Source organism: Marmota marmota, unplaced genomic scaffold (genome assembly GCF_001458135.2).
Source record: "Marmota marmota marmota unplaced genomic scaffold, marMar, whole genome shotgun sequence".
In the NCBI taxonomy this organism is placed as follows: Eukaryota; Metazoa; Chordata; class Mammalia; order Rodentia; family Sciuridae; genus Marmota; species Marmota marmota.
This window is the reverse complement of record NW_026000119.1, coordinates 1,386,494-1,404,050: the sequence shown is the minus strand read 5'-3', so window position 1 is coordinate 1,404,050 and position 17,557 is coordinate 1,386,494. Positions and strand designations below refer to the sequence as shown.

At 33.3% G+C, this 17,557-nt stretch overlaps 1 protein-coding gene across 8 annotated transcripts in view; it reads right to left on the bottom strand.

Moving 5' to 3' along the window:
* Nucleotides 1–17,557, bottom strand: part of Wdfy3 (WD repeat and FYVE domain containing 3) — a 221,872-nt gene that overhangs the window by 75,873 nt on the left and 128,442 nt on the right. For all 8 annotated transcript variants that reach the window (XM_048784724.1, XM_048784720.1, XM_048784721.1 and 5 more), the window contains 10 exons: nucleotides 16,696–16,927; nucleotides 14,911–15,071; nucleotides 12,709–12,820; nucleotides 10,793–10,983; nucleotides 9,140–9,292; nucleotides 5,911–5,984; nucleotides 5,669–5,830; nucleotides 4,600–4,694; nucleotides 1,987–2,107; nucleotides 1,550–1,767 (listed from right to left, as the gene is read on the bottom strand). In XM_048784724.1, the coding sequence (XP_048640681.1) occupies nucleotides 1,550–1,767; nucleotides 1,987–2,107; nucleotides 4,600–4,694; nucleotides 5,669–5,830; nucleotides 5,911–5,984; nucleotides 9,140–9,292; nucleotides 10,793–10,983; nucleotides 12,709–12,820; nucleotides 14,911–15,071; nucleotides 16,696–16,927 (1,519 nt within the window). The remainder of the gene's footprint in view (nucleotides 1–1,549; nucleotides 1,768–1,986; nucleotides 2,108–4,599; nucleotides 4,695–5,668; nucleotides 5,831–5,910; nucleotides 5,985–9,139; nucleotides 9,293–10,792; nucleotides 10,984–12,708; nucleotides 12,821–14,910; nucleotides 15,072–16,695; nucleotides 16,928–17,557) is intronic.

Here is a 17,557-nt window from a genome sequence, read left to right as displayed (position 1 = left end):
CAGAGTATACATACACACACACACACACACACACACATATAAAGAGCATGAGCTTAGGTAAGAATTAAAAACAAAATACAACAGTTTATAGATTGTGTGTGTGTGTGAGAGAGAGAGAGAGAGAGAGAAATGGAGGGAGAGAGGGTGGGGAGAGATTCAGGAAAAATTAAATGGGATCAAATTTAAATTGAATAGATTCCTTTTTGTGGAATCAGAGCATCATATGCAATGTACAAGCAGGTATCCATTAAAGACAGACACATTTTAAGGTACAAAGTCAGGTGGGTCAAATGCAGGAAAAGCACTTCTTTCTAATATTATTGAAGAGATGCAGGCAGAAAAAACTGCTTATAACCACCACATTTGCAGGTTATATTCCTCTTCATAGCCCATTCAAAATAGTGATCTATTTTCACGAGCACAGAAGTATCTATAAGATCACTGAAAATATATTTAAAGCAAACAATTTTTTTGAGAAATCATTTCACAGTGAAATGAAAATGATACCACTTCTTCATCATATAAAGTACCCTCAGAATCTTCCACATGTGAAATAACAATAGTCCAGAGCTGAAAGCTCTGTTTTCCCATCATTTACACTGATAATTGAAGCAGTGTAGGAAACATCTACATATTGATACTTTACATTTTTAATAAGCTACATAATAAATTCTGATCCTTAACTTTCCTATCTGACATATGTGAACAGAAATTCTTGATATAATCTCCTTAGATCAGACAAGAGCATAGTTATATATGATTTTATGTAATGTTACACTGATAATTATTTTTAAAGTACTTTAATAATTAACTGTCTATACTTTCAACGTTATCTTCGAAAATATATTTCCCAAAGTAAGTCATTAATATGAACAGAAACAAGCCAGCAAATATAATATAGGAAAACAGAAAACTCTAGTTTTCTAATATTAAAAAAAGGTTCAGTTGTTTGTTGAAAACAGCTACAAGAACTAGTGAGCAGAGGATAAGAAGCTTTGACTGAAATGCTGACTGAAATTAAATACTTGAATGGCAATATGATATGACAGTTAAAAGCATATATTTCAGATATAAGTGCATGAATTCAAATTTTGACACTTCCTAGTTGTGTAACAAATAAATTCACCCCATACCTTGAGTTTCTAATTTATCAAATGGATATGATGGTGTTTACACGTTATACAATTGTTATGCAAATGAAATGTTATTACATGGCAAGTGTTTAGTAACATACACAGAGTAAACACTCAAAATAAACAATGGTTATTTCTACTGATAATTTGCTAATTATATGCATATAGTTCAGATAGGGACTATATTATAAAAAAGAAAGAAAGAAAGCCATAAATAATTCCCTGAGTTTTCAAAACTTTTAAATGATCTCTGACTTTACTTTGAATTTGAAACTATATAAGCTTTTCATCCTATCCTTAATTAAAATTCATGACTTAACAGTTATTGCACACACTAGAGAGTATGAGCTTAGGCAGGATTTAAAAACAAAATACAACAGCTTATTTTAAAGCAGCTGACTATACAAGTCCCATACCTAATACAGTTCCAATCTTATTGGTTAAGACAGAATCTGTCTGTTCAAGCCATCCTCCACCACTGAGTCCTTCTTTAAACTTGATGAGAATAGACTGATTACTCAGCAGGACAACAAGAATCCTCATGGCTGCTGTCACTGTGGTGGAATGCAAATGTTCTTCCATAAACATCATAATCCAGTCAAAACCCAGTGTCTTGACCAGTTCTTCACAAGCTCTATTGAGTAATAGATGAATTCAAAGAAACAAAATTAATTTCAGAAATTAGTATTTCAAATTAAAACAAAAAAATATGATTGGCTTTCATTTTCTAGTTACTATAAATTTCAGGGTTAAAAAAAATCAATATAAAGCCAATGGCAATTTCATCTTTTGCTTGATGTGAAATAACTACTGATAGCAAATGTACCATCAATTCTAAAAATGTTTTACTTACTGAAAGTTAATGCTTGTTTTTTCTTTAGATGTATAAACTAGTTTTAGCAAGATATCTAGAAGTCTGTTCCTCAAAAGTATGAGATTAGCAGATACAAGACCTCCAAATTCTTCCTCGGTTCCTAAAATGAAAATAAATTACGTTAAATATGCTTAGCAGATAAATGAGAATAAAATATCCAAAGTGTTCTTTGAAATCTCCATAAAAAATGAATATATTAGAGAACATACTAGGTAGAATTACTTTCCATTAAAGTGGACAGGAAAGGGTCAGTTAAATCATTTCTCTTTAGAACCCTCTGAAAATTGTTCATTTACATCTAACACTGAAACTAGTGATAATGCCTTGATTATCACATTAATACTTCCCTCCCCTACTCAGCAGTGGGAAAGGCACTGAGTAAGGACTATTAAAAAAAAAAAAAAAAAAAAACAGATCCTCAACCACCCAGGTCATTAATTTCTAGCTTCTTTCTGAAGGACAAGTTAAATTATTAGATTCAAAATTTGAAAACAGGAAGCATAAACCTACTCAATAAATATCATACAGAAAGAGAGAATTACATAGCATAGAACAGGAACAAAGGCTCACAATGCACAAGAGACAGTAGAAAAGAAAAGAAGGAAAACAGGAGTTCAGGGGCCCTCAGTGGACAGATCTGAAAGCACATGGCTTGGGCAGCAGCATCCACTTCTTCCAGGCTAGCTACTTTGCTGGGGAAGGGCTGCAGGTGACAGCCACAGCCTGCACACTTCCCTGTATATAGACAGAACTGATGTTCAGGCTGAATCTTACTGTGGTTATAAACTTTTATTTATTTAGGGACCCACTACTGAACTTCCTTTAAAAATGCTAATTTAGTGCTTTATTCATAATGGATGCTTCATGCTTACCAAAAGGAACAATACCCTTCTCTTCCAAGGGGCCCAGACTGGTAATTTGCATACTGCCTTATCAAAAGCATATCCTATGACTCGTCAATTGCTATAAGAATAACTTTCTTTAAAATTTTCTCCAGAAGGTGACATTCTACAGAGAAACTTGATATTCTCTTGTCTATTTTTCTGTCAATTATGTCTCCCCAACTTTTCAAATATAGTTTAAAAAATAAACTCTGGAAAGAACTTTCAGATTAATTTTATCCCACTCAAAACTCTTATTTTATTCTACACTGCATATCCCTTTTATGCTGTTTAATTATTTTGTATTGACTGGCATATCACTGTCCAGCATTATTCAAATAATTTTCTTGGTAGGTATGTCTATTAGAGAAATACTTGTTTAAAATCTCCAAGAAAAAGTATATTGTTTCAAATGAACTAGCAGCAGGTAATTGATCAGGGGTATTAGGTTCTAGTCCTGAATCTGTCACCAACATACTCTGTGATCTGTAGCAATTCACTAGTTCTTACAAATCTCTTGGACTTTCCATTGACAGTTGTGACTACACCATTTTGTTTCATTCATGAAGCACAGGGGAGGCAGTGTTCGGGACAGGAGAGCCAACATGGAGGAGAATGTCTTTGCAAGGAGTGATATCACAATATTATGTCTCCCTCCACTATGTGGATAAGGTTTTGAGAATATTAAGATGATCATGTATGTAATACGATTCTCAAATAATGTAATAGGGTAATGACACAGCAGAGTCATCCCTCAGGATCCACAGGGAACTGGTTCCAGTACTCCTCACATTTATCAAAATACACAGTATAAAATGAACTATTTGCATATAACCTATGAAAACCTTCCCAGATACCTCAAGCCTTTTTTAGATTACTTAAATATCGGCTATGTAAATGCCATGAAAATACTTGTTATATGTTATATAGTATTGTTTAAGGAATAATGACTAGAAAAAAATATGCATATGCTCAGTACAGGTGTAATATTTTCCCCCTTAAATTCCAATATACAGTTGGTTGAATCACAGGTATAGAACCCAGGGATATGTAGAGCCAACTATATAATATTGAGAGTTTAATTTCAGATATGAATCTAAAAGATTCTTTGAATGCTTTCTAGTCACCTTTCCTGTGTTAGAATATACAACAGAAAAATATGTGGAAACAGAGAGGGAAAAATGGGTATCCCATGAAAAACTTGCTTTCATGAACTCAGCAAAAATTACGTAATTTTTCACAACTTAAAATTTTTATATTATATTTATATAAAATGATTCTAGAGAAATGTTCATTTTCTCAGTGATTATTATTAAATAGGGAAATGAAAATAATAGTATCATGGGTATAATTCACTCTTAGTCAAGTACTACATTTCTGAAGATGTATATAAAATTAAAAATCAAATAATGTTAAAATTACACTAGAAGCATTTGCTATTTAAAGAAACATTGCTATGAACACTCTAATAATACAAAGGATTTTAGTTTTAAAGTAAAATTCACACTGTATTAAATTTTGTAGGCAATGTAATACTTCTGCATATTGTATGGGCTTGATATAAAAAATATATCTATGAAAGACCAAAAAAAATGTAAGGAGGAAAGTTATGTAACACTAACATATAATTCAAATGTTCTTTGTGTCAGAAGAGAAAGGGGCACAGCAATTAATTGATCATAATTTTCTCCAAATTCCAGGATCCACTCACCCATGTCAAGTTTCTCTTCATGATTTATTTCCATAACTACAAATTTCTCACAAACTGCAAAGGTTGGCAAAGTAGAAGAAATAAACTGGCCAAACCTTCAAATAAAAAAAGAAATCAAGTTATGGATTTCATTTTTCTTTCCCCCAAAGAAAGAGTAAAATATAAAGAAATTAAAAATTAACATTTTTTATTTTAACTTTTATAGATTTTTAAGTGATTTTATTTGGCTTGCTTCCTCTTGCACCATCCCCAATAGCAATATAAACAATGTTTTAAAAATATAGTTCTTCAGAAGTATGAATTCTTTAATGCACTAACTTAAATGGTTTCAAAAGACAAACATGACTGATTCAAGTTAAAATGCTCTAACATTATCTGTATAGATCCACTGTAGACTTGGTAGTTAATTTGGGATCTGGAAATACTAGTACGGTTAAATACGGTAAATACTTTTAACCATGTGACAAGGGTCAAATGGTTTCATTTCTTTATTTATAAAGGGGAGAAAAACTTAAAACACTGATAGGTTTTGGTGATAATTTCAGCAAAGCAATCATTACAATGCTAAGAATAAATACTAAATAAACAGGGATTATGATAACTACAATATTCCAAATGAATTCTGAAACTCCAATTTTAAATGTCGCCAAGTTAAAAAACATGTTTTCAAAGTATGTGTATGTGATGGCAGTGGCATGTGCACAATGAGTGTATGTGTGTGTGGGTGCGCATGAGTGCTTGTGCACATACACTTGAGAATTAACGGAGTTAGGGGAAGAGGGCTGGGGACTGAACACTTTCATGTCTAGGCTAATCAATCTCATGGGGTTAATTCCCACATCTTTTCTCTCCAATATTCTATTATTCACTGGGGGCAACAACTAATTCTGATTCATAAAAATAAAAGCAACATATTGAGGAATTACATATTTTTAATGCCTTACAAATATCATGGCATCAACATTACTGGTGTTATACTGGCACAATAACCAATTACATTCATCTCAATCATCTTAATCTCATTGGTACTTCTGGTTAATTAAAAGATAAATACAGAAGTTTTCACTACCTGAGCAGATCATTGCTGTTGGGAAAACCTTGTAGCAAGAAGCTCAGCACATTACTGATAGCAGCAATGGTAGGCTGGGATAAAGACATATCTCGAAGGGTCAGTAGCAGCTTTGGGATTAACTGGAATTCCCTCATTAATTTGGCATTCTTGGAAGCTTCACTGTAAGAGAAGAAAGATTTAATATACTGTACTATCTTTTCTGTAGCTGAACAACTAACTACATAGGTATTAACTAATACCTGGACTCAGTGAGCAGTTCAATAAAGTGTTCAAATAAGGAAAGATGGAGTTCATATGGTGCATGGAGCCAGACCTATAACAAAAAAAACAAAACAAACAAACAAAAAAAACAGTGGTAGATTTAAAGTTAAAAAAAATTCCCAAAATGTAATTCTGACAAAAACAAAGACAGCACATGGAATTTATTTCACTTATATAATTAACTGAATATAACCACTTTATAAATTTTTATTTTTGTAAAGTCCTACAAAACAGCTTGTACATAGAAATAATATCAATCACTACAAATAGGCCAAAAAAAAGGACAGTTGATGGAATTATCATACTTAAAAAATCTGTTATAAATATGCTCTGCATGTTTAAAAATGTAACAAAAAGATGCAAATGAGGAGGAGAGAAATGGAAGATATCATAGCTACAAAACAAACTTCTAGACATAACAAAATAATTAAAATGGAAAATATATGCGTGACATTAATAGGAGATTAGATATTGTGGAAAGACAATTCAGGAAATTATTCAAAATGAAGTATAAGAAAAAAATACCAAAAATAAGTGACTAGATAGCACATTAGTGATTTGTGAAACAATATCAAGCAATCTCAAGATATGTGGGATGTCCATAAAAGTAAGAAGGGCAGGAAAAATTTCAGATTTTATAAAAATGACAAATTTGCAAATCAACAAATCATGTCAAAGAAAGATAAAGAAGACAATGGAGTGACTTTTAAGTGTGAAAAGAATAAAAATAGTCAATTAGACTTATATTGCATGCAAAAATATCATTAACAAATAAGGAATAAAGAAGACTTTTTCCAGATAGGAGAATTCATTAACAGCAGACTGGCACTGTAAGAAATGCTGAAGGAAGAATTATGCAAGATAGAGATTTGGATTCACAAAAATGAATAAGGAGTGTCATAAACACCATATATATAGGCAAATAAAAAAGAATTTTTAACATGACTTTTGAAAGTAATTGAATTATTTAAAGCAAAAACACTATAAACTATTGTGGAGATTATCAACATATAGAAGCTAAAGTAGAAAACAATGGAACAAAGGGTGAGAGGGAAGAAATGGAAAATATGCTACCAAAAGGTATTTACAAGGTATATTCAAACACAACGAATTTTTCTGGATGCATATAAAAAGTTTAGGAAAACCAGTACAAAGGAAAATTTTTGTATGCTGTTTTAATTATTTATATTTGTGAAATGGCTTTTTAAAGAATAGGGTAAATTAGGTATTTATAGATTATTCATGATTTGGGGTAATAAAGGATTATATAAAGTCATAAAGTGCTCAAGATACTATGAAATGAAGCCAAAGTTTGTTAAACAATTGCATTTCTGATGTTTTCTTATTAGATTTTAATCAGATAGCTATAAATAAAGCTAATTCATGATTTGAACGTGTCAGTTACCAAATGAAAACAAGGTTAGGCTGGATTAGATAAATCTCTTAACTCCTACATAATCCTTTCTGCACACCCTCCCTATCTCTATATTTCCACAAGTATTTAATCAGCTATTTTTCTCTTCTAATGAACTGAACATTGTGAGGCATGGACTATATATTTTATTTTTACATCTTTAGCAACTAACATGGGGCTTGGTTAAAAAATATTCAGTAAATGCTTTCTTAAAGGAGAGGGCTAGGTATTAGTAGTCTGAATACCAAGCTAAGAAATATATATATACTTCATTGTGTAAGAAAGGGAATTCACTGGGATTTAAGTAAGTAATATGCCTTAAAACAAAACAAAACAAAAAAAAAACTAGATGACAAAGGTAGACAGGATAGCCTGAGGAAATGAGGAAAAAAGTGAACTATCCTAGGAGAAAGAGGAGACATGACCGGAGCCAAGATTAGTATGTAGCAGCAGAAGCAAAAGAGGAAGACCATGAAATGTGAAAGAAGAGTCTACATGATTTTTGTGTCAGACTGTTTATAGACAGGGAGGAAGAAGGAAGCTGATTTTATAATTTCAAGCCTAGGGAATGGTGGTATTATTAATAGAAACAGAAAAGTTAGAAGAAAGAACTAATTTGGGGAGGGATGTTAAGTTCAGTTAAGGTATTGCTGCTGGGACACTAAAATGGAAATGTTGAGAAAGAAGTAAGAAATAAGTCTGGAATTCAGGTGTCAAAGTTAGAGATTTAGATTAGAAAGTTAACTCCATAGAGATGAGACTGTGGGATTAGGTGAGAGTCTAAAGATAAAAAACAAACAACATAAAACCTCAACAAAATAGTAAGAAATAAAAATGAACATCTTTTCATAAAATCATGAAAATTTTACTAAAATTAATGAGAGGGACAAAAGAACTAGGACAGTGTTGCCTGAAAGCTGGCAAGAGATGTAGGAGATACAAGAAGAGGATAAGGAACCACATCAAATGCTATTGAGAGCTATGGAAGCTGAGAAGTGAGTATGGGCCATAGATTATTATCCTCATAGGTAAGACAATCTAGTTTCAGTAAAACAGGTAGGGCATGCAGCCTGTTTTCTGGGATTCCATAATCGAGGGAACAGCATATAATAATTATAAGGAAGAGTTAGGGCCTAGTACCATATCTGTGAACATTAGATGCTATCACCATTCTGGTAGCAGAGAAACAAGTCAAGGAAGACAGACATAATCTCTGCTCTCATAAAGCCTAGAGATCCTTCAGTTTTCCAGGGATGTAATGTATATATTTCTTGCATATTGATTAACATGAAGAGTGGGATGAAAAAAGAAGTGAGCTAAAAGGATAAACGTGATTAAGGATAAAAATGATTAAGTGGGACCTTCAGAGGACAGAGGGAAAGCTTCATGGGTGATAAGACAGCAAAAGTGGAAATCTTGTTATTTTGGCAAAATGAATGATATTTTACCATATAGTTTGTATTAACCCAAATTATAAGTCCAGATTCCTATTTACTGTAGAAAAGTTTCTATCATAATTATTTGAAGAAAACATTTGCCTCCAAATCACCAGTGCAGCAGTGTATTAACTAGCTTAGGTAAATGTACTGTACCATTTCATTTCTATGTTTGTATAGTGGAATATATCTGAAGAGAAAGAAATTCTGCTCTTTATATTTTACTAAACAATGTTAGTACAATAATCATAAAATTATAAAACTTTAAACACATCTTAGGGATAAAAGTGTTTATTATACAAAATTTAAAAATGGATTCATTGACTACATGCTACCATCCAATGTTTATATACATACTTCAAAATCACAAAGCAGGTCCTGGAAAGCAGTTGAATTGGGAATAATGGAGGTCTCATGTCCACTATCAACAGTTCCCACCAAGGAGAAAGTTAGATGGAGGATGTGGCTGTTAAGAAGGGAACGTTTCTTTTTAAGCAGCATTGCCAGCAACTGTAAGAAAGTAACAACAAATGCCTTTTGATAAATCACCATGTATGTATATATCACTCACACTCACACACATACACGACACATATGAAAATACATGTAGAGTAATGAGGCCTTTGAGCTGATTTCTAAATTTTTATTGTGTCAAATACAACAATACAATTAGAGAAAATCTGAAAAACAAAATAATCCTAACACTCTACTAAAATATATTCCCATATATATATTTGAATAGTTGTTCCTATCACAGGCATTTGTACTCTTTTTCTCTATACAAAAGGACTTTTTCTTTTGCAACATAGTCTTCATAATTACAATGTAAAAGACTAAATGCTATTCTATGGGACAATAATAATACACTCAGTCATTTTCATACATTTGGTACATTTATATTATTCTTATTTTTTCATGGTAAAAAATGCTACAATAAATGTTCTGAAAGTGTTATAAAACAAAAACATTTACAAAAATAAAGTATAATTAAATTAAATTTATACAACATAGTAAGTAGCATACTCACTACTAATGAACTAATTGCTAAAGTTGTAGGACACATATGTGTTTCATCTATAATAGAGGGATATAATCTTGCTCCAAATACTTGTTTCAAATTACTTCTCACAAGTAATTTTATTTTGCTGAATTATGTTACTAGATGTGTATGGATGAATGCTGTGTATTTAAATTTCATGTGGGTTTTCAGGAATAGCATGGCACACTTAACTCTGCACTGGCTCCTGAACAAGTAAGGGAATTAGAGGAGGACAGGGTATGAGGTGGAAGGAACCACAAGAAAAATGGGAATAGTGTGGATTGATCATTGATCTGGCACTCTCTCTCTCATAGGGGGTAATATGACCCGATTTAATTTCATTTCCATTTCCACAAAGAAAAACAACATCCAAATAAGCAAACTGTTGATCTAAAAATACAGTTGGGTCTCTATATCCATGGATTCTACAACTATACATTTAACCAAAACTTGGATCAAAAACAAAAACAAAAACAAAAAAAAAAAAACGGATATTTTTATTGTCATAATTCCCTAAATAAAACAGTGTAACAACTATTTACGTAGAATTTAATCTACATAGTTTTAGGTATTATAAGTAATCTGGAAATGATTTAGTGCTTACGGGAGGATGTGCACAGATTATGCACATTATGAGACCTGAGCATTTACAGATTTTGACATCTATTGGGGGGTCCTGGAACTAACCCCCATGAACAGTAATGAAAACTATATTCAAATGTATCAAAGCTATGTGGAAACAATGTAGCTTACTTCAAAGGTGTAGTGTGTAAGACTAGATAAGAATGGATAAAAGGATAAACTGAAACAAAGAAAACTTGTTCTCATTTGGCATGTACTACTTTTAATAAAAACGACAGACTTTTTAAGTTCACTTGGACAAGCATATTCCTCTAGATCTTGAAAAAAAATAAATAAACCATGAACAATAGAATATCCTTTGATGTGAAGTGAAGGCAAAGGTTACAAACCTGGTAGCCCTTGATTCTTTCCATTTCTTTGCTGGCCAGTGGGTTACTCTTGACCACACAAACCAGGGCCTTGACCGCTGCATATAACCCTTCCACATCAGAGGCCATGGCCACTAGGCCCAGGATGGCTGCAGCTCCACCAATGTACTGCAAAGTAGTGGCAACAGGCTTAGGAACAAATGTTCTTACTCCTGATTAAAAGATAGTGAAAAATAATTAAAATGAATTCACCACACAAACAAGAACTGAATAAATCATCTTAAGTAGTTTGCTTGTAACTGTAACTTTTATTTTAAAAAGTTTTTCTGTCCTAATATTCTAACAAAACGAAACAATTAAAGGTAGAGTTTGGGAGAAGACAATAATGTTAATATACATACTGTCAGGTGTAAAGGAGAAAGTAGAGAAGAACTGGGTTTCAGAGCAAGCACCAATATAGCCACTGTGTGGAACTGGGCAGCATACAGACTGAGGTGAGAGTGCCATATTAGATTCTTTGGGTAATATACTTAGGGGAATTCTGTGAACTGGGGAAGGAGTCACAGAAGCCACTCTGGCAGGGATGAAGTACTTCCTACAGATAAGCCAAGCCAAGTAAAGCACATTACTCACCATTATTAAAGGCTTCTCCTTGATCAGTAATCTGAGTCACAACATCAGTGAGTCCAGGAGAGAACCTGACTTTGAAAACTACCTTCTATGGTAATCAGGGCCAGTATTATTATTTCATAGGTGAGAAGACTAATGGTTTAGAGCTTAAAACCTCTGGGCTAATGTCACATAGTTATAAGCTAAGTCCTTATTCACTGCATTCCACTATATCACACCACTGCTACATTTCTGAAATGGACAAAGAGCAGTGCTCAAGGAAAACTACCATATGCTATAGTGCAAAGGAAACTGTTTTAACAGTGCAACATTATGAAAAAAGAACAACAAAGTTAAAATTTGTGTACATCACTGGGAGTTAAAAATTGTCAAGGACTGACTGGTGGTAAGCACCTCTACTCCCAGTAACTTGGGCAGCTGAGGCAGGATGATCACAAGTTCAAGGCCAGCCTCAGCAACTTAGGAATACTGTGTATAAAATTAAAAAAATTAAAAAGGGCTGGGGATAGAGTTCAGTAAAAGAGTACCCTGGATTCAATTCCCAGTACCACAAAAAATAAAAATAAAATATTGCCAAGAACTGATAAACGTCCTTGCTGGTAGGATTTGGATCAGTATTATAGCAACTTTTTGTTAATCTACAAAGGAACCAATATTATTTACTGAAGTATATATTAAAAGGAATAATAACTGGTTCTGAATTTTGGATGGACTGGTGGGATAATATCTCAAGATCCTATCCAGCCAAAACAATTTTTTTAAGTAAATTGCATACATAAGGCTCTATAGAGTGACGTATCAGCTCTAAGTTTTATTACAGTTAGATTTCACAAAAGTTCTTATTTTAAACTCAGTACTAAATTAACAAAAGAATTCATGAACAAAATCACTGCTAAACCAAACCATGAAAAAATAAATAATAGTTCTAAATATTTTGTTGTTGTTGCAGGGCCGGGGATAGAACCCAGGGCCACATCATGCTCTGCAAGCACTCTACTGCTGAGCTATACCTATGCCCCTAATAGTTTAGAACAGTTTGAAATTTACTGAAAAACATCATAGTAGCATATAGTCAGTATTCATCAGTGCTGACAAGAGGGAAAAGTTAATGAGATTTTTATAAAGGTGGACCTGTTTTTAAAGTTGACTGGAATGTGAGGTTGTTACATTAATCTCTAAATACTTCAAGACTGCTACAGGTCAAGAATTAAAAATGATGCATTTAAATATTACCTCTCAAGTGAGGAAAGTTAATTTAAACTCAAGGCAAATAAAAAGTCTTAACAAACAAAGGCAGTTTAACTCACCCAAATATCCAATCAGAGTAGCCCCAATTGTCCGTGCAGGTCCATTAAGGTGTCCTGCTGAATTGTGTATCAACTTCACAGGGGTGGCATTCTCGTGGGAGGAAATGCCTAACTGAAGAATAGGAAAGAAAAATAATGTAATTATAGAAGAACAGCCTGACTCTTTTGATTGGAAAAGAAACAAACTGTAAGATCATTAATATATATTTTCTCTCTTTCTATAAGAATATTTAAAAAATTTTTTTAATGGGCAAATACTTCCAAAGTAGAAACTCTCAAAAAGTAAGTTAAATACAATTTACTAATGACCAGGAATCCTGGGACCCAATTTCAGAGGTCCTTCTGAGTGAAGCCTATGGCATGGTTTATACATCACTCAGTGCCTCACAGCACCCCAGTCAATGAACATATTAACATCCAGAACAGGTATACTTAATTCATGACAATTATCAGAGTTTGAAGATAAAATATTTACACAAGAAAAGTACATGTCAAATTTCTGTAGATAGGAATGCATGTACACTCACATACAATATAATGTAAGAAATATAAAAGCAAGAAATTTACTTTTTATTCACTGCTGTTTCTTGAATAAAAGTGCCTGGCACACAGTAGGTGGTGGATAAAAAAGATGTTGAGTGATAATTTTAAGAATAGCAATTGCTGGGCTTCTTCATTGCCAATATAAATATAAGAATACAAATAATGTTTAATTTCATATAAAGAAATTCTCACATTCTCAAATTAAGCTAAATATCTACATGTGTTTTCGCTTAAATCAGGAGCCAGATAAACCAAATACAAACAGCACACAGGGAGTCAATGTGAAAAGGACTGAAATATGCTAATTAAAGCCCACAAATAAAGAAGACGATGAAGCAGAAAGAGTTATTTGCAAGAATAATTGGGGATCAATTCAAGATGTTCACTGAATTCCAATCAAGTTTCTCAAAAGACTTGGGATATCATACTCAAACTGCTGAAGACCAAAGATAAAAAAAAAAAAAAAATTGAAAGCAGCCAGAGAAAAATAAGTTGACATACTTACAGTATATAGTCAGAAACTCGAAGACAAGAGGGCAATGGCACAGTAGAAAAACATTTAAAATCAGACAGAAAAAACTTGTTATCAAAGAATACTGTATCTAACCATCTTGTACATCCATCCATTCTTTTCAACCATAAGAATGGAGTCCTAATTAGAATAAGATATAGCCCATGACTGTATAATTAATACAAAGTGAATTCTACTGCCGTGCATAACTAAAATATCCAGTAAAAAAACAAACAAACATAAATATGGTATAAAGGAAAGACTATTATATCTAAGGATGAAGACTATCCTGTCATTGTATTGCTGTTGTATCAAATGATCAGCAACTTAGTAACTTAAACAAATTTATTATCTTATATTTCTGAAGGTCAAAAGTAGAAAATGAATTTTTTGAGGTGAGGAGTTAATCGGGATTGAACTCAGGGACACTTGGCCACTGAGCCACATCTCCAGCCCTATTTTGTATTTTAGACACAGGATCTCACTGAGTTGCTTATTGCCTTGCTTTTGCTGAGGCTGGCTTTGAACTTGAGATCCTCCTGCCTCAGCATCCTGAGCCACTAGGATCACAAGCATGCAGCCACCATGCCCACCTAAAAAATGAATTTCAGTGGGCGAAAACCAAGGTATTGGTTCCTTTTAGTGGCTTTGTAAGAGAATTTATTTCCTATCTTTTTCAGCTTTTATAGGCCACTGTAGCATTCTTTGGCTAACTGCCCCATCTTCATCTTTAAAGGAATGGAAGCTTGAATCCTCTCATCATATAGTACCACTCTGGCTTATTTTTCTTAGTTTTATCTTTGGGGACCCTTGTGAGTCAATTGTGACCATGTGAATGTTTAAGATAATTTTCTTACCCTAAGATCACTCAATTACCTATTTCAATCTTCTAGGTGCAACCTAAATCCCCCTTTTCCATGTAAAGTAACATAATATATTCACAGGATTAGGATATGGATGTATCTGAGGGCCTAAATATAATGAATATATTAAGATGCTGAATAAATAAAAATTCAATTAAAAATAAATGAAATAAAATAAAAACAGTGCTGTGTCAAGCTCTGTTTTTAGAAACCACTCCAAATGAGGCTCTGGCATAACTTCCCAGTGAGAATCAGCCATAGTTACTGGGAAGTTCTTCTGCTTACCTGTTTAGCAATGGCTTTGCTATCCAACTTGTTATACACTTTCCGGATTCTCGCTACTGTCAAGGAGGACACAGATAGTGCATAGAGACCAAAGGACACCTTTTCTTCTGGAACTATTGACACAGGAGAAGGGATAACACCTTCGGATTTTGCATCTTTACCTACAAAAGAATAATTCTTTTCAGAATAATCAGTTGTTTTCCTTATCCTAATACAAAGTTTTTATTATTTTATTCTTACTATAATTTTATCAGTGAGTGAAGCTGAAAATCTTTTCAAGTTGGAATAAGGAACCTGAACTTAAAAACTATATTATTTAATTTTCAGCTTTTCATTTATTTCTCTCATTAGAAATTAGGAACAACTATTTAGTCATAGGACCTTACATTTCAAGTTTTAAAATACGTTCAACATATAGCATAATGTGAAGGAAAAAAATTAATTTTATCTAACAAATTTTAAAATACCCCTAAGAATAAAGGGAAGGAAAACAAGTGGAATAGCTGTGAGCTTTGCAGTACTTGGTCTCTTCAGCAAGAATATCAGGTATGCCTCTCCAGATTCATCTGGACAACACAGCACAGAAGTGAAGAGCATACATTTTGGAACTAAATGCTGTTTCAATCTTGTTTTACAACTTAAAAGCTGGGTGACCTGCGTAAATGTGCCTTAGTTTCCTCATCTGCAAAATGGGGATGACAATGACAGTTCCAACTCAATATTCTAAGATGAATATGAGGGGCTCATAACAAATACGTCCTTCATGTGTACTAACTAACTTATCACATGCAAGTGCTCAGTAAGCGTCAGCTCTTATTATATGTTATTTAATCAAGAATATGAATAAAAGGACAAATTACATAGTCATACGATTTTTTTATTCTACAATATACTTGTCCTGACTCTTTTGAGACCCTTAGTAGAACCAGAATAAGGCAAAGAAAGACATCACTTGGAAGGGCAACTACAAATCAATTTCAGCTTAATATTAGTTTTTTTTTTTAATTTTATATATCTTTTGAGAGAAAACATAATAAAAAATGGACTATAGGAATAAAAGGATGAGGAAAAATGATGCTAATTGGCTAGTCACAAGAATATAGGTTTATCTGAACCCACTCTAACAAGAGTAGCAACACTTTTTTTTTTTTAATTTTTTATTGTTGGTTGTTCAAAACATTACAAATTTCTTGACATATCATATTCCACACTTTGATTCAAGTGGGTTATGAACTCCCACCTTCACCCCATACACCGATTGCAGAATCACATCAGTTACACATCCATTGATTTACATATTGCCATACTACTGTCTGTTGTGCTCCGCTGCCTTTCCCATCCTCCACCATCCCCCCTCCCCTCCTCTCCTCTCTCTCTACCCCCTCCACTGTATAACCCTGAGGGTCTCCTTCCATTTCCATGCAATTTCCCTTCTAAGAGTAGCAACACTTTAAACTGCTTCATGTAATAGGAAAAATTGTAGAAAGAGAACAGGGTTAAGGTTAGGCTCTTAAAGAGTGTATACCTACATCTTTGAGCCAATAAGAGAACCTGGAAAATAAGCAACAAAGAATGAAGACAAAGAATCAGGAAAGTGCAGTAAGATCAATGGAGGAGAGCACTGCAAAAAGAAGTGAAAATGGTTAATAGTATCATGTTGAGGGAAATTAGGAGGGAAGGTCCTTTTCTCAGATAAACATATGCACAATTTTATATACACATACACATCTATGCTGTATGGGTTGAGCCTCATTCAACTTTGAGAACTAAGAGTAAGTTACTCACATGGCATGCACACAGCCTGAAAGCTTCCAACATAATTTGGTCCAAGTTCATAAATGGTAGTAATATTTGAAGGAGGTAAAACTTCTTCTAGAAAATGGGTAGGTCCCAGGCGCCAAACCAATGAAGCAATCTGGCGTTGTGCAGGTGGAGTGCCAATGTAGGCATAAACTGTGCTCACCACGGGGGGATTCACAGAGCCTGAACCCCCAGGAGTACTGTGAACATAATGAAGCTACAAAGCAGACAAAACAAAGGTGTAAGATGAAGAAAAACATTTTTACCAGGAAACTAATTAGTTTAGCCTGTATATTTTCTCATGGTCACCCAACTTTACAAATGTATAAATACAGGTTGAGAAAACTAAGAACAGGGTAAGATTCTGGGATCTGTAACCACAGATGAAAAGATGTTATCAAATTCTCAAAGAAAATGAAATTAATGCTAGAAATGGTAATAATTGAACATAGACATACTATCATTGTCTGGTTGTTCTGCATGTCAAACTAATGATGCTTCTCTGAAATTTTAGGGTTAATATAAAAAATAGAGAGCTTCCTACTATGGAATTAATGCAGTCTTAAAAATTAGTCGTAGGGCTGGGGTTGTGGCTCAGTGGTACAGTGCTTGCCTAGCATGTGTGAAGCACTGGGTTCTGTTCTCAGCACCATATATAATTAAATAAAATAAAGGTCCATTGACATCTAAAAAGTTATATTAAAAAAATTAGTTGCAACATTCATTGTGAGTCTGTTAACTAAAGTTATGGATGAAAATGTCTTATAGGAGTGAAGAGTTGTAAAATATTAGAGAAAATTTAGAAAAATGAAGTCTATGTTTAGTCTCCATGTAAAACAATAACCCT